Below are 25,669 nucleotides of genomic sequence, written 5' to 3' on the forward strand. Positions count from 1 at the left end.
CTCTCAGTTGCAGGTGACTGGTGGTATGAAAAACATGACCATATAAAGGAAAATCTAAGTAAATCATGATTAAAAAGGAATTTATCATATCATAAAACATACTTCTTATATTCTTAGAAACTCCCCAAGCAGAAAGGAAAGTGTTACAAACAGACATAATGATAGACATAAAACTGAAATGCATCATCGACGACTATTGAAATACTTTATTTCAAAGGTGGTTGAAATGAAAGATATCAATTACCACTATTGAAATAATTTATTTCAATAGTGGTTGAAATGAAACGCATCCTTAACCACTATTGAAATAATATATTTCAATAGTGGTCGTAATGAAGTGCACTCCAACCACTATTGAAATAATTTTTCTCAATAGTGACATTGATAATAACATTTATCAATAAATATTAATTCAATATACAGGGGGTTTGAATAGAAGTTCCGGCAAATTACAAGATGTTCACTATTGTGCAAATGATATACAATATTCATAAAACATGATATGTCTGTAGAAAGAGAAATGTAAAGAAAACAAATATAAATTTTCAATGTAATATTTAAAAAGAAATTCATTCAAAGCTACGATTGAAAAAATAATTGTAATATTAGTTGTACTTCAACAGTGTCTATAAATTGATTATAAAATGGAATACATCCTGGAACATCATTCAAATAATTTATTTCAATAGTGGATTTATTTCAATAGTGGTTGCAAAGTGATTCTTCAAATGAAATACATCCCCAACCACTATTGAAATGATTTATTTCAATAGTGGTTTTATTTCAATAGTGGTTGCAAAGGGATTTTTCTAATGAAATACATTCCCAACCACAATTGAAATAATTTATTTCAATAGTGGTTTTATTTCAATAGTGGTTGCAACAAAGCACCTTTAATATCAATAAGGTGAATAATTAAAAAATAAAACGACACACATTTTCAATGGACATTGTGGAATTTCCCTGTGCTTTGTACTATCGAAGATAACTAATTTTAAGTCTATAAGAAACTGCAGAATTAATTTTGTGTGTTTAAAAATTTAATTTGGTTGTAAAGCGCTTTCTGATTGGCTAAAAATACTTTAAATCGTTTAAATGAAGTTGCCTACGTCGGTTAGTTAGGCTAACATCACAAACGGATCAATATGCCTGACGTTACGTTTGAATTTTATACAATTTGATGTCATTTTAAAGACTAAATGACTATTCAATCTGCAATTTATAGAAAAAAATTAAATTATAAGCAGTATATTCAAAATCTGTTTGTTTTATACTATACGAAAGGTTTAGGAACAGTTTACGCCTTTTAATAAACCGCTTAGAAGTTTATAAAGCTAAAACTACCATTTTATATCGTGTTAATCTAATACATTTGGGATGAAAATCTGACGATAACAAACTATGAACCATCTCAAAAATGAATTCATTCCTTAATTAACGTCATAATAAACATTACAATGAAGGAATTTGATTGATATATAGAATGTTTTTTACTTTGTGTAATCAAGATATGACTTGTGTAAATATATATATTGATCAATTAAAATACAATGAGCAACTGTATCATAGATTGTATTTTTTAATTCAAATGTTATCTTAAATAAATTAACATAGAGAAATCTTCAAACATTAGTTTTTTCGTCAGATAGATTTTAATGAATAAAATCCCTAGCTTCTTACTATAATTATGGTGATGCCCTATTCATCTGTCAATTTTTGTTTCAACTTTTTCCATTGTTGTGTGTTCCAGGAATTTTGGATGTTTTTGATCAGTATCAGAAGCTAATTTCTATCAACTAAACGGTTTTTCTCCTTGTTATATTGCCAACATTTGCATCAACATCTAGTCTCCAATCCTGGTTTTTGCTTTTGAATTATATTCGTAGACAATGTCGGTTAATTCCAATATTGACAATTGCAATACTTGGACTATGCAGTTTACTTATATTTTCAATACATACAACTTACACCAAACACCTTTATTTCCATTTCCTCGTTTATGATAAAGGATTTCAAGAAATGTTTTCTACTACATCTGTTGCTATAGATTGTATAAACTATTTTTGTTGATATTGTACTACCTTCATTTTCTCTGAAAAGGAATTTTTTTCTAAATATATAATACCAGAAAATTAACGTAGCGCCAAAAACCCTAATTGTACATTGAAAAAAATTAAAGTCGAATAGATTATTGCAAACGATATAGTGTCTTTGTTTTTTAGCTTCATATTAGTTTATCAAAGTAATTTTTATGCATTTTTTTTTTACATTTGTTAGTTATTTAGCAAACTCCACACACGCTATTTTGTATGCTAAATTCTGGAGAAACATATATTTATTTTTAAAAACCTGTTCATTTGGAAAACGCAAAACGCTTCGCTTAAATGATGTCATGGTTGAGCTGGGACCAAATGTCAAAATAAAGCCTGGTCCAAAATGTGTGGCGTTACATTGAACGACAGAAGAGAGTAGGCTGATATTCATTGTCGGCTAAAGGTATTGTATCAATGTACTCACTTGAGTTTCTCACGTTTTGTACCTTTAGAATATATTTGCTAATAAGGTTAATCTTGAACCAATGTATTGACAAGTTATGGGGAAAATCGCAATAAACAGTATGCAATAGAAAATTCTTTTTGACGGATTTAAAAAAAGAATGCCGCACATTTAAATCATCTACGCAGTAAGTCAGGTAAAAAGACAGACGGGATTTTAAGATGCATGCATCATTGATCAAATTGATATTCATCTTTCTTTGTAGTCCATTAACCTTTAGAAATAAAAATTGCTATAGATCTAAAATGCAACTTATATAACACATCTGTATATTGTCTTTCCTTACGGACAAGACCTGTCCAATCTAATTCGGACTTTTTAAGTATTCGAGCATTTTGTTGGATTCGTAAAATATAAAAATATATCAGTTAACATATCTACAACCTATTTAAGGAGGCCGTGAACACTAATGTATTTGCAATTTTTTAAGAAAACCGACCGTCTTGTTCTTTTTAGGGGCAATCTCAAAACGCAGGTACTTTAACAAACGGAATGTATAGGAAATAATCATTTACCGCAATTCAAAGCAGATTAAAAAATACTACGATAGCTTTTTTTCTCAAATTGTAAATTGTGATTAGTAATATCATTTTCTATCTTATATATAAAGAATACTAAATTTAACTGTCTGTTTTTTTAGTGGGGGCCATCTCAAAATATTCAAATGAACCATATTGTGCTATATATTTGAAGTAATAACAAATGTAGATTGGCAGAATGGATTCATCTAGAAATTAAGAAAAATGCCCCCGAGGATAGCAACGGCATGCGATTTTGACTTTTTCTTTTATGTCATTTCTTATTACGCACTTCTACAAAGCTTCATTTTATCATTACGCCATAAAAGCACAATAGCTATGCTCACCTACCGTTTAACGGAAAATCGGTTTAAAAAATAAAATTTTCCTTAAAAATATTTTTATATGATTTTTTTATTCTGTTCAATTTTTCAAATGAAATATATACTCTGTATTTTACGAAAAAACGTGCGCAATGAAAACTATATAGGCCTCAAAAAAAGATTGATAGAGAGTAAGTTTTTTTTAAAACAATTATTCATCATATAGTAAAAAATAAAAGAGTTTTTGCGTTTGTGAATTTCATTAATTCTCAATACATTGAACTAAATCAATTATAATTCAAAATGAGATGTTTATTTTAAGACTCTTCAGTATGACCTTCTTTACCTATCATCATTTTAAGATTAATCTGTTTGCTTCTTCAACCTTTTGTCCCTTTTGAGATTTCTCTGTACGCCTTTTGTTACCTGGGTCCTTTAAGAGATCCCTCAGTATGCCTATTTTTTCCCTGTTTTATCTCAGATTTGCTTTGCATGCCTCTATTTTACCTGTTTCCTTCTAGAAAAGCCTCAATACACCTCAATTTACCTTACTTCTTTTATAAATTCCCTAGTGATATTTATTTTACGTGGCAAATTGGCATTTACTCTATACGCCCGTTTAATCATGCACTTAAAGAGATTCAATGGTATGTCTCGATTTAACTGTCTCAATTTAGAGATGACTTTTTAAGGAAACCGGTTTAAAATGTTTTCTTTTATAAATTCCTCCGTATGCATCATTTTATACTTCCTAGTTTAAGAGAATCTCTGTATGCCCTTTGACCTGTTCCTCTCAAAGACACTGTACCCGTGTTATTTTACATAGAATTCTCTCTGCATGCCTATTTTTACCTTTTCCCTTGCTGGGTTCCCATGAATATCGTTTAACCTATGTTTCGTTTCGCAGATTTGTCCGTACGTCTAATGTTACCCCTGTTTGCCCATTTCACGTGTTTTCTTTCACAGATACCTCTGTATGATTCATAATTCTTGTTTGTCCCCCTTCCTAAACCATTCTTCTTCCCGTTTCATTTTAGAGATTCTTTTTATGCCTCTTTTAACGCGTCCTGTTAGATATTTCTATGTATCTCATCCCTCTTTTTTACCTGCTCCCTATTAAAGAATCCTCTATGTATCTTTTTTCACCTGTTCCTTTTTGTAGAGCTTTCTCTACATGGTCATTTTATAATGAAAACAGGTGCTCAATCTACCCGTTTTAGTCTATGTATTTTATATTTCTCATTTTACCCGTACCATTTTAGATACGTTTGTCCGTTTTTGTGTTTCCATTTAAAGATTCCTCTGTGTCATTCATTTTACACATTTCCCTTCTTTAGAATCCTCGCTCTGTGTCATTTTACCTATTCCCTTTCTGAGATGTCTCTGTAAGCCTTTAACTGTCTCTGCAGACCCAATTTTACCTGTCTCCTATTAAAGGTTCCTTAGTATGCTCCAGTTTTACCTACCTCCTACTTCCTGGTTAAGTGTAAACTCTGCAATCGATATTTGAAATTAAAAATAGTACAAATATATCCATTCAAAAGTAAAATATCAGGTGTCGAGAACTTTTTAAATTTAGAAGATATAAAAGATCTAACATTTTCAAAGCTTATTCTTTATATTTTTGCAGTTGAGAGTTGTAGAACATCAAAATACATCATTAGATATATTTGAAAAAAATTGATTCGTGAGATATACAAAACAATACTATTTTTCCAGCTTTGAAATTTGAAAACTGTCTTCAAGAGTTTAGATTACTTACAAGTTAAAACAATGAGAACCAAATTTCTAATGGTGTGTTTGTTTGTGGTGAATCATGTGGTTCTACAGAATGCTCAGGAGATCAGCGGGGACATTCTGGCCACTGAGTTAGATAAAGTAGCAGATTCCATGGGATATTCTTTTCTTCAGGTACAGTGACAATTGAAATATCTGATATCTACTATGACGGAAATAACGATCATCGCTAATGTCAGTTGCAAAAACAAAAACAAAACTTCATAAGTTGTTTTGATCGGTAGAAATACACAAATCTTATGTGTACGTATTTCTTAAAACATTTATTATTTTGTTACATAACTTTAAAGATAATAAGCATTTAAATGTTAATAAACGAATGTTTAAATGTAAATAAAAGAAATTTCCATATATTGTGCATACTTTGTCATTAGATATGCAAACAAATTTGAAAAAATTAAATGATTTTAAAATAAAATTAAAATAAAAGAATTTAATTAAATTATACAACGCGTTAAATATAAGTATAAGGAGGAAGTAAAACTCAAAACATAAACTTTGTAAAAAAAACCAAAACAAACAAAGGGAAGCATAAATTAAAAACAAAGGTGCATCTGGTTCACGAAAACCATAATGATTTTTAATGATAAACTGAACGTGTTGAAACAAGCTGTTCTACACATTCGCGTACATTTTCAGTTACTAAAACGAAACACAGTCTTTGCTATTTCTATCTTTTACCATATCTTTACACCGAGACCTACTCGTAGACGTGCCCGTCCGTTTAAATGCTGATCTCTCTACTCTTTCACTGTCTTAAAAATCAATATATAAACATCGACCATGATTTCGATGATGAACCAATGTACCTGTGCAATATGTCTCTATGTACCTGTTTATCCAAACATTTGTCTTTGTCTACCATCAGAATGAGTACAACAAGCTGCGATACCAGGACACGAGAACTGATGGCAAAAAACAAGTTCGAGAGGTCAGAACAAACGCACAAAAGATCCAGATCCTTTTGAACATAAAACTTTGCATTGAAAAGATTGATTGTATTAGTTTTATTTGATTTAAAAGTCAGGTCATAAATGAATTCAATATAATTTGTTGAAGTTGAATGTTGTGTCTTTTTTGGTTACATATTTCAACAATGTTATAGATTGCAGGCAAAATTGGTGGACGAATGATAGAAGTAAACAATGCCTTAAAAAAGCTGAAGGAAGCGGTAGAGGAGGACCAGCTGTCATCTGATTATGTCCCTCAGGACTGCTGTGTGGACAGAGAGTATCAGGAGAACATCCGCTTCAGAACAAAAGTAAGGATACTCAAAACGTTCGATACGAACCATTCATTAATCCGTATTACCATAAATCCACTCCATATAGAAAATGTAGGCATTGTAAAACCAACAATACTTTCTCTTCTAATTTGTCCTCATATTTAGACCAAAGGGTCCAGATCTCTCCGTTATCATTCAACTGATTCAATGAAACATTTTGATCATGTGATCCAACACAGCAAAATGAGCCACAAATACAACACATATGTTAAAATAAATTTGATACATACTAGACTTTGACCCGTGCGTGCACGGGTTAACATTGTATAGGATATCGGACATTTACGAAATAGATATATCGACACACGGTATTGTTGCCATTTACACAATAAATCTTTAAGCCTACAATAATGCTATTAATTTCACTACACTCTAATTACTTAGAATAATCTAACTGTGTCTCGTGACAGGTCTATACCACAGGCTGTAATTAATACCTTTCATCTAAAAATTTAATTCATATTGATGAAAAATTCAACACTTTCACCAGCAACGTTTTTCACTCGCTTCAAGTTGACATTCGGAACTATCGGCATTTTGCCTATTAAATGCACTGAGTTAGAGTTATCTCTCGTATTTCCTTTGATGAACAGAATATATATATGACAAATTTTCAATGAAAATTTACAGTCACACGTATTTGTAATATCGTTTCCGAGTTTATCCATGCAAATGTCATATTGTGGAAACAAAAACTAAAGAGTCTCCTGTGTATGTAATGCGCATGCGCAAGATTGTAAAATCCGAAAAATCCATATACTAGTATTTTAAATATAGTAGTTTAGATGTGGCATCAAGTGCGTTTTACATGATTTAAGTACCACACATGTTTAATGGTCATGTATGTTAACGAACACAAGTTAAAAGTGTGTAAAACTTACGTGATGCATATCATATGTTAAACGCATGTGAATCCAACGTATGTTTTACATACAACTGTACATTTCACATGCTAATGATATAACATTAAATGACTTAAAAATTTTCATTTTTTCAGTTCATTCTTGTTACACTTCATCTTGTTGTTGGAGAAACGTCCAATTCATTATACATTTCCAGCCACTTTGTAATCTAAAATTGAGGTCAGAGAAGGAAAGACACTTTCCATGTTAAAAATGAATATAATTTATTCAAATGATTACATTTTTATCAATAGTGATGTAATTTGTCTGTGCGTTTTTAGTTTCTGAAAAAGAAAACAAATTGTGTTGTATGATAAGCAGTAAATTGACAAATGTATCAGTTGCCTCATGATTCAACAATATGTCTCAACAATAGCAGAATCTATTTTGGATTTGTTGTAGATACAAAATGTAGAAACGTCTAACAGTATTTAATCTTCTTATAATGTTAATATCTTCATTTGTTAGCTCTGAGAGAGAGAGAGAGATAGATAGAGAGAGAGAGAGAGAGAGAGAACTATTATTTTGACTGAATGAACTTTTACCATTAGATAATACATTCTGATTTCAATGCAACGCCATATTTAACTCTTCAATGTTTTCCCATGACAAGGCTTGTTCGGACTTCTTTTTAAAATGTTAATAAATACATAAATACATGTACATCCCATCATGACAGCTTTTTTGAAATCAACATGATTCATAAATATAATTCATACATGTAAGTGGATAACGATATATTTTCTTGTTGTCAATAAGCTTGAATCATGTGAGTGAAATGAGATTCTAAACACTATCATAAAGTATTTTTAAGAAAACTAGATTTTGACCCGTGCGTGCACGGGTTAAAATAATATGTTATTATACTTTCATGTTAAATACTGAAATCTTATTGTTTTAGCCGCAGTTGATAATTCGTTCTATTACCCTCAGCGTTAGCAACACACTTAGCAACGGGTAACACAACAAATTGTTACATGGGCGTAAATTATGCGTGTACGATTTGCCGTAGAATTCACGTCATTTCTATATAAAAGCAGTAAAAACTTCTCTAAAATTAAGACATTCACCATACTAAAATAAATAGTGCCTGTTTGGGAGGGTAACAGTTGAAATTGACACCCATCGAAAACCATTGTTTTCGAGGGGTCATATAATATCGGGCATTTACGAAATAGATACATCGGCACACCGTATATATTGTTGACATTTGCATACCCAAGCTTTAAGACTACAATAGTGCTATTAATTTCACTTCACTCTGCTGAGTTGGAATAATGTAACTGTGTCTGGGGAAAGGCCTTCACCACAGTTAAAATGCCTCCCATATACATGTAATGTAGCAGAAAAATTGCAGAATCGCTCCAAAACGATTTTGGGTTGCATTGGAAATAACAGTTAAATTGTTCATAACAAACCATTTTGAAGCTGTAAATACCTTTCTTCGAAAAGTTTAGTTCTATAATTGCAGAATTCAACATTTCTTCAATAACGTTTTTACACAACATATTGACATTCGAAACTCTCGGGATTTTTTTTATAGTAAATGCACTGTGCTAGAGTTATATCCCGTATTTTCTTTGATGAACAAAAAAAATTTCGATGAAAATTTACCCGCGTTTGTTTTATCGTCTCTGAGTTTATCCATGCAAATGTGATATTGTGGAAACATAAAATAAAGAGCTTCCCGCGATTAAGTGTGAATGTAATGCGCATGTGCAAGATTGTAAAATCCAAACAATTCAGATGATTTCCGGAATTTTTTTTTGGAATTTTCGAAATTTTAAATTAAGCGAAGCTTGCTTGAAAAAAATTAAAACAAATTGGTAATCTTCAAGTACCAATGATGTTTAGAATATCTAAAACAAAAGACCGTACTTTTCCGATTAATCGATATTAAAGCTAAAAAATTCTAGTCTATTATTTTAATATAGTAGTATAGATTCTTAATATTGATCTTCATCGAAATCGAATAACCTTATCCTGTTACTAAATTAGCAACCACAATGCAGTTGTATTTAAAATTAAGACAAATATCTGGAATCTTGATCATTCATTACATTGTCTATCATAAGTGTACATCCAAACGAATCTTATAAACATTTGCTACAAATATAATACACTTCGTTGGCTGGGTACGTCAAAATAAATTGCATTTTCAGTAGATATGTATTATAAAAGCATCAACCAATTAAAAAGATGACATTATGTATGCATATATAACTATACATGTACAAATATTTTGAATTTTTTTTTCTCTGACTGCATGTAATACTTTGAGTTACGAAAGAGATGCGCAACAGTTTAAAAAGGGTTCAAATTAAAATTCCTTTATGAATTTTACATTCGATCAATGTAGATACATGTAGGCATCTGTCACTGACTGTGTTAGTTATTTGATCTCCTTTGAGCAATGTCTAGCAGCCAATGCATGCCTATGAAATGCTTCAATAACCAAATCTAAAAAAAATAAATAAAAAGGTGACTTAGTAATCGCAAAGACCTAGTTGTTTTTTGCAATAAGCATTGCTCTAGTTCTCCCCTGATTTTCACTTAAATGCGTCCTTTCTAAGATAGACAAATATTTTTAAAGGTTTTTCATAATTATTGGCTATTCTGGATTAACTAATCAGATATCTGGTACATTGTAAGTTGTAGCTCTATTGGAAATATCGACATTGATTCTACCCGAGAATGCAATTGCAGTTCCGAGCCATGTGTTATAGGTTGACCCTTTTGCAATCGGTAACTGTGGGATCTATAATTTTCAAATGCAAGTAAATAAAAGCAATTGCTTAACAATTCTTACCTTTGCTAAATCCATCATGCAGTTCGAACATCTGCCTCCGTGACAAAAAAAAATGTGACATTTATTTGTCAACAAAAAAACAAATTAAAAGTATATTTCGGCATTAATCCAGATTTGTTATTAAATTGATTTTAATAAGACACTTGGCTTCTGTGTTGATAAAAGAAGCTTTTTATTTATTTATTCATTGCCACGTGTAATGTTTAAGACAATGGACAGATAGGCTTTTCTGCATACATCATCTGTGTTCAATATATAACGCAAGACATGGGGATATAACGAACAGTGTTCAAAATCAAAGTCCAAAGAAACAATACAAACAGGAGCAGGACAAACACGGACCTCTCAAACATTTAGAGGTAGGATCAGGTACCATGGAGGAGTAAGCATCATCTGCTGACCGGTCTTGTGCTCTTTGTCGTACTCCGGAAAACGGAAAAATCTGTAAACAATTAAGTGATTAATTATGGTCTAACAATAAGCATGAAAAACGTCTGTCAGCATTCGACCCAGTAGAATATTGTATTTGATGACAAAGCTGTTGATCGATCGTAGAACTTACAAAAAATTACCTCAATCAAGATTGTTGAAAGTCCTGTTTTATCAACTTTATTGTTAGTAGCTTGCCTCGCCTAAAATCTGTTCATACATAAAGTATGCCCTTGCGTATCGAACTAAGAGACAAAAACTCCATGTGCAGGTGATGAAGGTACATGTATATTGCTACATAAATAAGAAAAGTTGATTATAGATAAAATGAAGTCATCACCTTTGTCAGGTTAACATCAATGTCCTTTTCCAGTAACATATCCAAAAATGCCAAAGATGACGCAGACTTTGTGGTACCTTTTATTTCAAGTTCACTGGTATATATCGAGTAGACGTTAATATATAAGTTAGAATTGTTGATTGATTATACTTCATCGATATACCTGAATGGTGAGTAATAGGCAACAGCGAGTGTTTTAATTTTTTCACGTACTAGTGTTTGAATAAAATCTGCTTCATATGAATGTAAAAAAATTCTGCTAACAACGGGGTGCCACTAATACCAATGTAACCAATGAAACGCATGTAACACTAATGGTGAAAACCACACCTAAATGACATATACATAACATACATAAAAGTAGAATATGTTACAGGTGTGTGTGTATATATGTGTTAAAACACATGTTTAATATATGGTTTTTGAACTCGTGTTTAACATTTGTTGGAAAAAAGACGCATTGAACTAATATTTAGCACATTATACGTATGTTTGATCTCAACGTATTTAAAACATGTGAAACGTATGTGAAACATATGTGTCAAATATTGCTTTAACTAATGCAGATTACATCATGTAATAATATCACCTTTATCTTTTATATTAATAAGGATGTTTGAATTTGAATGCGTTTCATTTCTCACTGATGACTACGTTGTTTTAGGTGTCCGAAGACACATTTTGCTACAGCAGGCCTTCCTATACTGATAGAGATAATCTTAAATATCCGTCCTCTAAACTGTTGGATGTCATGAAGACCAACTTAGATGTAAAGCATCTACAATTCCAGTACATTGGACTAAAATCTGGTCTTTACATTAATTACCCGGCCACAAAACTGACAGACTGCAATACCTATGACCCACGATTCAGGTATTATCAACATTTATAAAGTTTTATTATTATTAAGAAACTGAAAAGTTATCATGTTGATGTGGGTTTTAGTTTTGAACTTTTATCAAGAGAACCGTAAAATACGTTTCTAAAAAAAACAACAACTCAAATTACGAAATAACATACATTAAGTACACATTACAATAAAAAAACCATCATTTAAGATCACCGGTCCAGGTGTGGATAGAACGATCAAAATGATCATCCTTACCGTCAATTTTTCTCGATATTTTGTTTTTCTGAGGAATATACCGGTAACGAATTAGATTCGTAGAGCTATTTAAGTTGTTTCTATTTCCGTTGGCTTTCATTTTTTTTTTTCAAATCATAAAAAGTGTGTGTGGTATCAAAGGCACATGCTTATTTTTTTAGACCCTTCTATGTGTCCACCACAACAACTATCCCAAGGGACGTAGTTGTAGTATTAGAAACGTCATCCGCCATGAGGGGAGATAAACTGTTTGAAGCCAAGCATGCTGTGATAACAGTGATGGAAACTTTGGGGGTAGAAGATAGAGTAGGTGTATTTTGTGTTAAGCACTCTTTTTATAAGAACCAAAGACTTAATAATATATTGATGTTTCATTACTACGAACGCTGGAAATTTCAGTATCTTAAAGTATCTTAAAGAACAATTTCTTAAACTTATATAACGTGAATTTTAAAACAAAATTGTGAAATGAAAATAAAAAGTAACAGATTTAATAATAAAATGGTTACGGTTGTAAATCGCCTTGTGTATATCATTACTGCATGCATTACTGTTTGACAGTTTGGATTGATTGTTTTCAACGACGATGCAAAAGCCTTGGAAGAATGCTACGAGAACCAACTTGTTCCAGTGACGAGTGCCACCACGAAAAGTTTCCGAGATTTTCTGACCTCCCAAGTAGGGGAGGGTGGAACAGATTTTACCGCTGCCCTCCGTAAAGCATTTATGTTTTTCAAGGCAAATATGAGTGCAGAAGAGAATAACCGAGGTTAGTGCTTTAAAAGACGTTTGAAAATATAATTTAACTATGGGATGGCGATTATTCAATAAAGGACTTAACGAGGCCGGGTCCAATTTGTTCTGCCCTAAATTTTTTAATGAAATTTTTTACATGAATAAGACATTTACCACACCGTTTGTTTAAGGGGTCATTTCAAAGTTTGTTAATTTTTAACATAGGACCCTATGTGATTTTGCTTGAAATGTATCAATTTTGAACATTTTTTACATTTTTTAAAACTTCTGCCCTTAGGATTTCTTTTTCTGTTCTACATAATAAAGTTATTGCTAAAAGGCACCAAATAGTCAAAATAACCCTTTGACCTCCTGGTTTGTTCTAGGGGTCTTATCAAAGTTGCTTTTTGTATGCCCTATTTGCGAGATTTGGAAGGGCAGATAATGGCTATTTTTTATTTGACAAAGGTAGAAATGGGGATCTTTATAGTATTATTAAAGTATTCAGACATATATAAGTAATAATTAAATATAAAACATCACATATTAAGGGGTCATAGATATTAAATACATGGTTACTGTCTTAGAATATATGAATCAAACTATTTTTAGTAGGGTTAAGAAAACATGACAGAGGGCTAGGCTTGCTGAACCCTCTTCGCGTTTTCGACCCGAGCCCAAATATACTTTATACTTCGAGATATTTAAGTGTATTTTACAATATAATACAATTTTTACGAATCAAACGAGCTATTTCCAACTAATTTCGCTGAATATCTGCAGTTGAAACTATCACGCCATGGCGTCAACCAAGCAAAAAGATGACGTCACAATACAAATGAAAAGCTGTGCGAAAGCATGCGTACTCGATCTGTACTCGGCCTCGTTAAACAAAGGAACGTAACGACATTGATTAGTAAAGTATTTGCGAAAATTAAACACACACAGTTTTTCGAATTGGAAAACAATTAACCTACTCAAATAGTTCTGCTTTGAATGACATTTTATTTCTACTACACGAACGATGTAAAAAAAAATTGACAAATATTACAAAGGAAAGTGCATTCTTAAAAACAGATATCATGATCAATTTATAATGATGTATATTGGTTTATGTATGTAACTGTTTTTGGCTCAAATGACGTTTTATTTTTCGTAGACAACATCCTTTTGTTTGTTAGTGCCGGAGAACATCAAAATAAAAAAGGCAATCCTTTGGAAGTTATCCGAGAAGAAAACGAGGCGCTTCAAAACAGAGTTGTGATCAACACGTTTGGCATAGGAACAGGTAGGTGTATTACGGTGTAGCGTCTATAAAATAGGTACAGACAGGTGTATAACGTGTACCGTTTATAAAATAGGTACAATAGGTACAATCAGGTGTATTACGGTAGACAATCTATAGGAACATGTAGGTATAGTACGGTGTAGCGTCTATAAAATAGGTACAGGCAGGTGTATTACGGTGTACCATCTATAATTAAGGTACAGACACGTGTTTACGGTGGACAATTATAGGAACAAGTAAGTGTATTACGGTAGAAAATCTATAGGAACAGACAGGTGAATTACAGTGTACCGTATATAAAATAGGTACAGACAGGTGTATTATGGTAGACAATCTATAGGTACAAGTATTCAGGATAAAAGCTGACAATAAATGAAAAAAAATCATCAAAAGAACAGTTGCTTTAAATAAATAAATAATTTAAACTGCACGTGGTAAATATTTTTGATAATTTTGTTTGACAAGAATTAAAACTATGTGAAAAGCAAAAATAAACTTATTTATTAATAATTAAGACAACTGCACTTAGTTTTTTGATGTTAAGTATAGAGAAAACAAAAACAGCTATAGAAATAAACACTTGTCATTTATTGAAATAAATGACAAAGAATAAATATATACACCATCAAGGGGGTCAGCATAGACTAGAAAACAACTGACTACTGTGTAAAGTCTTTGGCAGTACATTATGCAATATGCTGACCCCCAATAGTAAAACATATAAAAAATCAAGGCAATGATATATGCCAAACATTAAAAAGGGTGGATAATACATGCATAACGGGATACACGCAATAACAAGATACTTTTCACAAAATATCTTCTAAAAAAATAAAGCCTGTCGTACTCCTCTAGTAAATAGATCTAGTATGGTTAAAGGGTATTGAGGAGCCACTCTGATTGGTTTACATATTATCTAACCCCGATCGTATTAAATATAGAATCTTGACCCAGTGATAACCCCAGTTACATGTAATTACCTAATCATTATATGCCCAAATGGGAGACCTAAGTTGATGCTAACAAATGTAAACAAATGTAAACAAATATCATATGTGATAAAAACAAAAAAGAAAAACACGTCACATAAAAGGTATTATCTTAGACATAATAACAACTAGTTATTTTATGGCAGTTATTATACCCAGTATAGTCAAAAGCGAAATTAAACACTTTTAAGTAAATAAGAGTGGATGAGTATTGCTGGGAAAAAAATGAAATAGTGTTTTTAATGAGATTATAAATATATCTTTGACATATAAATTGAATAATAAGAAAAAAATGATATAGCAATTTTTGCTTTGCTCAAGTTTCTCTTTTGTGTACCCTTTCATGCTTTGTGAAGGTCTAAGCAGTGATGATAAAGAACTATTAAGGAATATGGCAGAGCAGACATTGAACAATAACTCATATGGTTATGTAAAAGTAAGTAAAATGTGTAAGCTCAATTAGTAAGATATCTAAAAATGTTGTATTTATTATAAAACCAAAGAAATGTTACAGAATTGTGTGGTAAATAATGATTGACGAAAAAAAATGATTGCAAAAACTAAATTGATGCAGATTATTAAGTGTAAATTGAATCAGCTAATCTGTACAAAATGCATCATGAAATGAAGGTAAAAAAAAAAAGAAAAACGTGTTAGTAGAATTAATGTTAAAAACAATTATGTCTGGTCATTTTAGAGAGGAAAAACAACATTCTTCCCAAACAATGAGGACATCTCCCTTCGTGAGGCCATGGGGACCTACTACGATTATTTTAGCGTACCAATATCACTATCCCCCACCTACACACAACTTTACAAAGACTTCTTCTCCAATGGTAAGATTTAATTACAAATACAAGCTAAAAGATCAGAACATACTCGCATAATGATATCCAGTAGTGTACACAGGGTTATTTTCGCCCCGTGTTTCTTTTCGGCATTCCACACTTCTAAACCATTGTGCCTTGTCTTAAATTCGCCAAAGGTTAGTCGTGTTAATAAAGACGATTTGAGATATTTGATGAAACACAGCTGGCACCAGAGCAAAAGGCTAGGACAACAAAAAGCGGGGCATTGTTCTCTGTATACATTACATGTCCTTTTGATTGTTGATGTGTTGAGTAAAATAAATCTTGTGGGTTTGTTGTTTCATTGCATAGAATCAATCATCACGGGTTGTCTGCCTATTGCGTTAAATGGAGCTTTTTCTGGTGTTGTGTGCGCAGACATTTTGATCAGTGAATTAGTGGCGGAGATTTTGTATCTCCAACAAGAGGAATTTTCCTATGGATTTATTATGGATGGCGAGGAACGGACGCTGGTTCATCCACTTCTTCCTGATCCTCGCGACGTCGAAGCAAAGGAACAGGACATCAACAACATCTACAATTTTGAGACTTCCGGTGATGTGTCAGAGGTCATCGACTCAATGAAAAAGCAAGTATATATTTACGCACTTGTATAAATCTAGTAATGGAAATGGTTCCATCTTTGTATTAAATACGTAATAGTGTTTTGTGTCTTTCACCTATTGTTGTTAACCGATATGCTACATACTTCTTGACTTAACTTCATCAAATATTTTTTTTCGATGAGGTAAAAAATTGCAAATTTTCTGCTTATTATTGTGTTTGAAGAATTTTCACTGATCATTTGAAGTATTTGCATCAACAACTTTTTCTTAACATCGCTTGTGTTTCGTTGAGAAGCTGAATATGGTTTTCCGAAGCATTCAAATAAGTGCTGTATACTTTTAACAGGGGTCTAGAGAACCTGACAACTTTAGAAACAACAATAATATATGCTAGAGGGGAGAAATATTATGACGGCGATTCCCAACGCAATATAAAGGCTATTTTCTATTGGACCCCGGTAACGTACATTTTTGGCCTCTCTCTCTCTCTCTTACTCTCTCTCTCTCTCTCTTACTCTCTCTCTCTCTCTCTCTCTCTCTCTCTCTCTCTCTCTCTCTCATTTTCCCTCTTCTTATGTGTATAAGTGAAATGATTGCATTACGTTCAATAAGGTACCTCCAGAGATATAAAGGAAATACCGTTTAATGACAGATTGTTGCGCCAGGAAGCAATTTTTCATTGTGTATTGTGATGGAAGAAAACAACGTGGTGAGGAATATAGACGTTCCAACCCAACCATCTAATGACGACTTTCTTTACCATCGATGGGATTTGAACAAGTGGCCAGGTCCATTCTGTCGACACTTTAGTCGATATGCTAATCAAGGTTTGTGGATAATCATTCACAGTTCTAATCAATATCTTACCTTAAACTCTGTCTTATTCCGGGTCCTGTGTTTGTCATTTTATGCAACAGGCAAAACTACAGTAAAGCTAACACCAGACGCTTTCATTGAGGCGTATTCATACACTGGAGTCAAGGAAACAGAAGTCAGAGTCAAGCAGTATAAGGACTACTTGTCTGGAGCTATTTTCACCAACCCAGGCCTAAAAGTAAGAGAATACTGTATGATATGTTAAACCAACATGAATATCACATGGCAAATAAAGCTGATTAAACAAAAACAAATATCGAGAAACTCTTGTAGTTTAGCAATAAATCAATTGACTCGAAAACTAATTTCCAATAGTTTGGAGATAGTTAAAGTACTTTAAAGTGTAATTTTTTTAGAGTGTTATTTTTGACGATACATAGTTTGGGCTCCAACTACAATACTGAATAAGAAGTACTTTAGATTAAGAAGTTGTCATTGTAAAATATCAGGCATCTGCCGTCAAATCCATACGAATAACTTACCCGTTGGAAAAGTTCTGGACGACGACGTCAAGCGAAGAGGCACCTTACTTGGTGTGGCGTTACGTTATGACCGAGGACGGTGTGATCAGATCGTACCCAGGGATTCGAGTAAAAGACGACTACGACCACAAACTCAGGCCATGGTGGGTAATCATAAACCAAGTAGATTTCAACTACCAAAATATACCTTTAACGACTTCTGATTGATTGTATACATATTTTATTGTGAAGTTCATCTAGCCAGATGTTTTGATGTTAAATTGGTGAATAGTTTCTAATAACACATTTTTGTACATATTAAATGTAACTGTAACTTACAAATATTGGAATTACAATATCTATTGCATCGTATGTTTGTAAGTTAAGTTTGGTATCATTTTGAATTTTATTATCATCTTAGATATTGATGTTAAAAACTCATTTTAAGATGGAAGTGTAGAACGCTCTGTCATATCATATGTTTGTTTTTGTGTAGATATAACTCCTGTTTCAACATTGCTATGCTTTTTATGCAAAATAAGTGCTGTAAACATAAAGCTATATTGACTAAATTGAATGTTTTTGATATGTTATTGCTAATTTTTTGTCGATTTTGTGAATCACTTTAACCCAAGCATTTACGATTGTAACAATATTCAAACGGTCTCAAATATTGTGCAAGTATATGCACGAAAAAGTACCTTTAAATATCCTTAAAATAAATAATGAATAACAAATGACCCTCACAAGTTAAACTCATTCATCAGTTGGGTTTTATATGTATGTGTAGTAATAATTCATTGACAAACCCTGTTTTAAAGGTATCATCAAGCTATCGCCCAGAAGACACTGAATGTTGTGACTGCTCCGTATGAGGAACTTTGGGGATCGGGAAAGGTTATCTCTCTTACAAGGACGATCTTAAAGGGGTGAACATTAAGTTTTTATAACTTTTTATCACTTTTGTTGATTATCTTGAAGTTTTTTAACAAAGTATATCCTATCAAAGTCTAGTCTTTATGGAAGAGGACTTTAAAACGTTTATCTATTAATTGCAGAGGATCGAATTCCGGGAGAAATATTGAAGCTACAATAGGTACAGGGATTTCAATATATTACTTCAAGCAGATGCTCGAAAATCGATATCCGATATGTACCAACAGAACGAACTACAAGTTAGTATACGGCCATTTTTGCGTCAGTAAAAAACAATTGACGTTTTGATTTAACTATTAATTCATTACCAAATAATAAGCGTACTAGTGTCAGAAATGTAATAATGCAGATTGTAAATTATATGGTTATATTAAACATTTTAGGACGACCATTGATGTTGTAGTTTTGTTTCAGTATGATACGTTGTAGCTGCTTCTTGTTTTAGCTGTATCGTGCTCGACAACAGTGGCTTCCTTGTAATGCACCCTTTGTATATAGAAACGACTTCGATTAAGGCGCCGGTTCATATAACATACGTAGTATGTACACATTTAATGGTTGTGGTATGATAATACTGCTATCGCCATTTTCAATCAATGTATCAGTACTAAAGATTGTCAGTTCACGAAAATAAAAATGTTGGGCTGACCGGATTAATCAACAGCATCTATACTTATTTTTTTTTATTTCTACAGGAGGGAAGGATTTCCCGTTCGCTAATTAAAGAAAACATAATGTACAGACAACCGTGTAGAGACACTGGAAACAAAAAGGAACAGTTCACTTACAGGGTAAATTACACAAAACATAATCATATGTATAGACCTCTGGTGAAGACTATCGGTAGATAAATTAAAGCCAAAAATTTGAAAAACCCCGGAGTAATATATTTACACTATTGCATAAACATGAGTCGAATACGCCCGAGTGGTACTTTACACCGTTACACCTAACATTATAACAACCCGACGATATAAATGATCTAACAAAATAATAGCTATCTAAAATAAATTACATGTATACTGTGACAGGTGAAACTGCCGGAAGCTCACATGAATGGAATAGTGGACACGGTGGAAGGTTACGAACTGCGGCCAGTACCGAAGTCAAACGTGTTCCTTATACTCAAAAAGAGGCGGCTTCTTGATTACGAAGCCTGCTGTACGTCAGGGGTATGTCATCCCACGTGTCTCAAGACTGAGTAAAGTCGTCAGGGTTATAATCTCTCTCTCTCTCTCTCTCTTTCTCTCTCTCTCTCTCTCTCTCTCTGTGAATTAAGAGGGCTGTAAACTGCTCGGAAACGATAATTTCTGGTTTTATTCACAGCCTTATACGTCACCAAGCTCAATACAATGTGGCGCTGGACAGTGTACTTGCCTCTGTTATAAAGATTTGCCCTTCGACGAATGCAAGAATGAATACAAAAACATGTAAGAAAACTGATCGAACTATTTTACTACTGCTATAGAAATATGCAAATAATTACAACGAAACCCTCCTATCTCTTATTTATTAATTTAATCTAGATTTGTGTATTTAATTTTCCATTTATGAACTTTATGATTCTTTTAAAAAAGTATAATATGGATTTTAAAAAGACTATATACAGGATTGAGGCTTAAAGCTGACATGAATTCATAAAATAATACGCATTATTTCCCTTTTATCTCCGACTACCGCCATATTAGTTGTCGATTTCTATTGTTCTGCTCATTGCTACAACCCCCCCCCCCCCCCTCCCTAATATATAAGGCCGAAAGCACTATTCATGCTTCACCGCATTCAGGTATTTCATTCACCCGAACACGTTACCTTGGACGAAAAGACGTGTGGAAAAGCGTTTTGAACAAAAATAATATGACAACCACTGCACTGGCAAGGAATGTCCAATGAACGACGAAACAAGACAAACTGAAATCCAGACACAGATACTTCAAAAATCCCCGATAATTGTAGACCGTTTTCCTGATAACATTGCACATGCGCAATCGCACACTGTGGCAGAGCGAGCATTGTCAATGAATGCAAAGATTTTTTTTTTAGGAAACCGATGGAAACGATGTTACGTTGTTACTTTCTTGGATTTTCTATCTTTCATCTACTGTGTTGGATGTAGTGCCGCCGGGGTTTTCAAAAAGATGCAGACGTTATGCACTCTGTATGAACGACACACGTGTTCGATGTGCATGTGAAGTAAGGCAGCACTATTTGTGCAAAATAGTACGGATACCAAAGAATAAATATATTTTGTATTTTATTGATTGCTGTTTCCTTTATTCTTTACTACAAAGATTTTACTACAATATGTAGTTCATGCATTTAGAAGTCCGTGTAACCTGAATGCCTCGATCGGAAAGCAACCGACCGTAACTTTCTCGACCGATATATTATATATACCCCAGTGGCAGTAGAAGAGCGATCAAAACTAATATGGCGACCAAACGCTTTTGCGAGTTCATGTCAGCTTAAATATGTCCATAGATAGTGATTTTCATGTGTAAAAATTAGCTCAAAAGACTCAAAATTATACACAATTCAAATGTATAAAGATTAATGGTATCATTTTTATGGAACGCCAAATTAACATATATTCAAATATTTGTACCTATCTTCAAATAATTGTACCTATCTTCAATTCAATTGTACCTATCTTCAATTCAATTGTACCTATCTTCAAATTGAATTAGAGATAGGTACAATTCAATTATACATATCTTTAATTCATTTGAAGATAGGTACAATTGATTTGAAGATAGGTACAATTGAATTGAACCTATCTTCAATTACTAAAATATTGGCAATAATGAATACTCCCTGTATAGTACGTCATTTCCGTTACGTCACAATAAAATCGGGATCGGGATGATAAAATAGACAATATGATTTTGTCAACTTTTCGAAAGATTGAGCCTTAAAACAAACAAAAACTCATAATAATTGTTACCGCTTTAATAAATAGAGTGATTATCAACTGAATTATACATTCTTTTATAAAATTATGGAAAAAATAAAGCCAATTTTTTTATTTAGGTATATAGTGACCCTAACTACGTCACTACCCTAACTCCGTCACTTTTGGGGTATTCGGGTATACATGTTTTTGGCTTACTTACTGATATACATGTATATTTTAATAAGTAAATGATGCCTTTTGCAAATATATTGCACACACACACACTCGTTTCCCTCCATGTTGAAATGTCTTCAAGGGAGCGTTCATTATTTTCAACAATACACAAAACGAATTGAACCTAGGTATAATTGAATTGTACCTATCTTCAAATCCTTTGTAGATATGTCTGAATTGAACCTATCTTCAAATCAATTGTACCTATCTTTAAATGAATTTTACCTATCTTCAAATGAATTAGAGATAGGTATAATTCAATTATACCTATCTTTTATTCATTTGAAGATAGGTATAATTCATTTGTACCTAGGTATAATTCATTTGTACCTAGGTATAATTCATTTGTACCTAGGTATAATTATTTAGAGATAGGTATAATAATCTACACCTATCTTCAATTCAATTGTACCTATCTTTAATTCAATTGTACCTATCTTCAAATGATTTGAAGATAGGTACAATTAATTGAAAATAGGTACAATTATTTGAAGATAGGTACAAATATTTTAATATATGTTAATTTGGCGTTCCATACATTTTTGCCATAGTAAAGAATAAATAATGATGTAATTTTACAAAATGTACGTGCAACACTGTAGAGTCGGAAAACATGTATATTTTTAGTGATTTAAAATAGATAGTTACATTGAATATATGCAAGGTCCAAATACTCATTCCCACTTCGATTTATATGCAAAGGTTTCTGAACAAAAATTGAAGTCAAATTTGTGTTGGATCAAACTACTGACTGTAGAAATCGCAGCTAACAACTGACTTCTATCTCATTATTTCAAAAGTCTTTTCGGAAAAAATAGTCTTTTTGTCCATTAAAGGAAAGGTTTCGTCCCCTGCTATCCTCAGCTCCCGACCTTGAGGTCAATCATTACACCGGAAGCAGACATGGTCAAAGGTCTACCCACGTGTTTTCCAACAGACTGCGGATGTCGTAAAACAGAAAGGCAAGTATATTCCATTCAATTGCCATGTAGGAATTATAAGATTAGGGACAATGGAATGCAGTTTTTCTTGTACTTTACTTTTTCTTTGTAATAAAGATATTCTGTCATTTTTAATCCTTCAATTTCGAAATCAAGTCCATCATGCCACTTCAACTGCTATCTGAAAGTGACAATTTAAGATAGCAATTTTGTGAACTCTTTTTTTAACGATTGAATTAATTTCAGCGAGTGTTTCCGTACGTCAGGCTGCTCATGGTGTACGAGTGACAAAAACGGAAACCTGGTCAAAGGCTTCTGTGACCTGAAAGAAATTTGTCCCTCTCAACAATGTCTAAAGGATGGTATGAACTTATCCAACCGTGTGTTGCACCATAGAAATATTTGAGAAGTCAAATGTCTGGACATCACGTGCCATTAAATCTTACTATGTCTGAATTATTTTGGATAACCTTCTTTAATTGTCAACATTTATTTTTACAGAATGCAGTGCCAAATGTTGTGGAAGCGAGTGTCACTCCGCGGAACAACAGTCAGATGGTTTACTATATGTTGGTATATCTTGTGGCATTGTAGCAGCAGTTATCATTTTCATCATGGTCATAATTTTTATTCTTCGCAAAATAAGGCGGGAAAGGAAAGACGAGACCTACATTGATCCGACTCATGACTTCGATACGACCAACCATCATCAACCTGCAGGTTTGAACTACATCGCATCTCCAAATTACGTTGGGGTGGAACAAGATCAACTTCAAATACACTGAGGAAATGACTAATGAACATAGCAATAGCCTTATATTTTGACAATTAACCTGAATCATTCTAGCCCTGTGGTTCCTATCTTCATTTGAATTTTTGACTTGACCTGTGTTAGTACCTACATCAGTTTTTCTTGGCATCATTTCAGTTGAGTATGGTCAGGTAACATTTAATTACCGACGGTGTTACTTAATGACAATTATATGTATTTTGGAAACTCAGTATCAATCGTTTTCGTTGTACATGTATTTATAGAGATGTATTTTTTAACCCATATATTTGATTTGGTATAAGCAATTGAAACCCATTACGTTCCACACGTACCGTAGTAAGTTGTCTGGTATTTGCACCTGTCACCGACTGTAATAATGAACGAGTCTACCTGTATGTCACAATATATCCATTACTATATAACATATTCATAAGTATTGTTTATACATACATGTAATTAAAATATTTTTTTTTAAAATTCAAGAAAATAATAAAATTAACGATAGAAAATAAGAAAACCACAAAATAATTTTAGTCATTACCAAAGCAGCTTCTTTTAAAAAGAAAATATATGTTATGGTAGTTTTAAAAAACAATCTTTCCTTGATTATTTTGATATGATTCAAGAGCAAAAGAAAAATTCTGTCACAGTTCCAGCTACCGTACGTTCGTCTTTGGTCATCTTATCTCCTCGTCTGTCGTTTTCTCTTTTGTCTTATTATCTAATTAAATTTCCATCCAGAGAGAGAGAGAGAGAGAGAGAGAGAGAGAGAGAGAGAGAGAGAGAGAGAGAGTGAGTGAGTGAGTCTTTACTACACAATATACATACTGACACATCAAAATCAGTGTTTAAGTACTTAGAATAAATAATGTCAATAAGGTGATTTCTTTTTGCACGGTTTGAATTTGAAAAGCTTATAAAGTATTGTAAACCCGGTGTACATCTAACGTTTCGTCCTTCATTTGCTGTACAGTATTTCTGTTTTTGTTCTCACCTGATTTATCAGTAGCACAAACAACATTATTCTTATTCTTGAAAATCAGAATCATTAAGTACTGAAGTTTCTGTTTTAATTTTTAGCCCTTGTGTTAGTTTTGTAGGTTTTTAATCTAATTAACATGTGATTTTTGTTTCCTAAAAAAATATTGTAATCATTTACATGTCAGCAACGTTGTCATCTTCACAACGTCAAGGCTGTGAAAATGCAACATTATCCAGAATCCAAAACATTACCCAAAATTGTTTTTCTGTTGTTTCCGACATTTCGGACATGTTACACATGGTCATTGTAATTACCTTTTCAAATAGAAATTACCAAGAACTGGAGATGATTCAAGATAATTCAAATTGAATATTTATATCCTCCTTGTTCTGTGTCATTCGTATGTAGGTGTACAGTCGTATACATAGAAAAACCCGCTTATATATGTTTGGATGATTTATATCAAGAATAAACTTATGTTTTAAACCTTTATTTGATTAAATTGCTTCTGTTTAAAATTAAAAGAGTGTTATTTTAAAACAGCTCACTATCCAGGGGATTATGCTTACTACTGTTATTTCATTCAAAATATTAGAATATATTTATATATCGTTTTCTTATGTTTTCTATTTTTTGTTTACATGTAATAGACATTATTGATACTGTATATTTCAACGTGAAAGACTATTTTTTGAATATTGTCATGTTAAAAAGGCAGACAATCATACAATATGAAAGTGTAATAAAATTGTTTGTAAAAACAATACCTTTTTAAGAAAAGAAACATTCTTCCTCTAGCCCCATGAGCCAAGTTATTTGTTTAATGTGTTGACGGTGTGACCGTTGGGGCGACGCAGAAAAAAACTACACAACTCTCATCATTGTTAAACTGCAACCCATGGACTTGGCCCAACCAGGAAACTTTAGCTTTAAATACAAAGCTGTTTGAGGTTTTTTTTTAATGTAAAAACAATCATGATTTATCATTCCTTTACTCTTTGATAATGATCATATTAAATTCAGTAAACTTCTCATTTTGTTCTTTATTGTTATCTGTGTTTTAATTATTTTCCTCTGACACATC

At 32.5% G+C, this 25,669-nt stretch overlaps 1 protein-coding gene across 4 annotated transcripts; it reads left to right on the top strand.

Annotated features, from left to right (window-relative positions):
• Positions 1-2,477: 2,477 nt before the first annotated feature.
• On the top strand, positions 2,478-25,619 carry LOC105335931 (VWFA and cache domain-containing protein 1). 4 transcript variants are annotated; one of them, XM_066086322.1, is made up of 23 exons: positions 2,478-2,496; positions 5,028-5,308; positions 6,063-6,125; positions 6,300-6,455; positions 11,624-11,832; positions 12,226-12,370; positions 12,626-12,833; positions 13,959-14,087; positions 15,433-15,512; positions 15,774-15,912; positions 16,237-16,513; positions 16,837-16,948; positions 17,143-17,317; positions 17,408-17,544; positions 17,816-17,991; positions 18,649-18,756; positions 18,886-19,002; positions 19,209-19,302; positions 19,459-19,554; positions 19,795-19,935; positions 20,090-20,193; positions 22,727-23,193; positions 23,333-25,619. In XM_066086322.1, the coding sequence occupies exons 2-22, from the start codon at positions 5,171-5,173 to the stop codon at positions 22,941-22,943; spliced, it is 3,021 nt and encodes a 1,006-aa protein (XP_065942394.1). In that variant the 5' UTR covers positions 2,478-2,496; positions 5,028-5,170; the 3' UTR covers positions 22,944-23,193; positions 23,333-25,619. The 4 variants fall into 4 exon arrangements, with proteins under 4 accessions (XP_065942394.1, XP_065942397.1, XP_065942396.1 ...); XM_066086323.1 differs by lacking the exons at positions 2,478-2,496; positions 5,028-5,308; positions 11,624-11,832; XM_066086325.1 differs by lacking the exons at positions 19,209-19,302; positions 20,090-20,193; positions 22,727-23,193; positions 23,333-25,619.
• The last annotated feature ends 50 nt before the right edge of the window (positions 25,620-25,669 follow it).

This window comes from Magallana gigas, chromosome 5 (assembly GCF_963853765.1).
Source record: "Magallana gigas chromosome 5, xbMagGiga1.1, whole genome shotgun sequence".
NCBI lineage: Eukaryota > Metazoa > Mollusca > Bivalvia > Ostreida > Ostreidae > Magallana > Magallana gigas.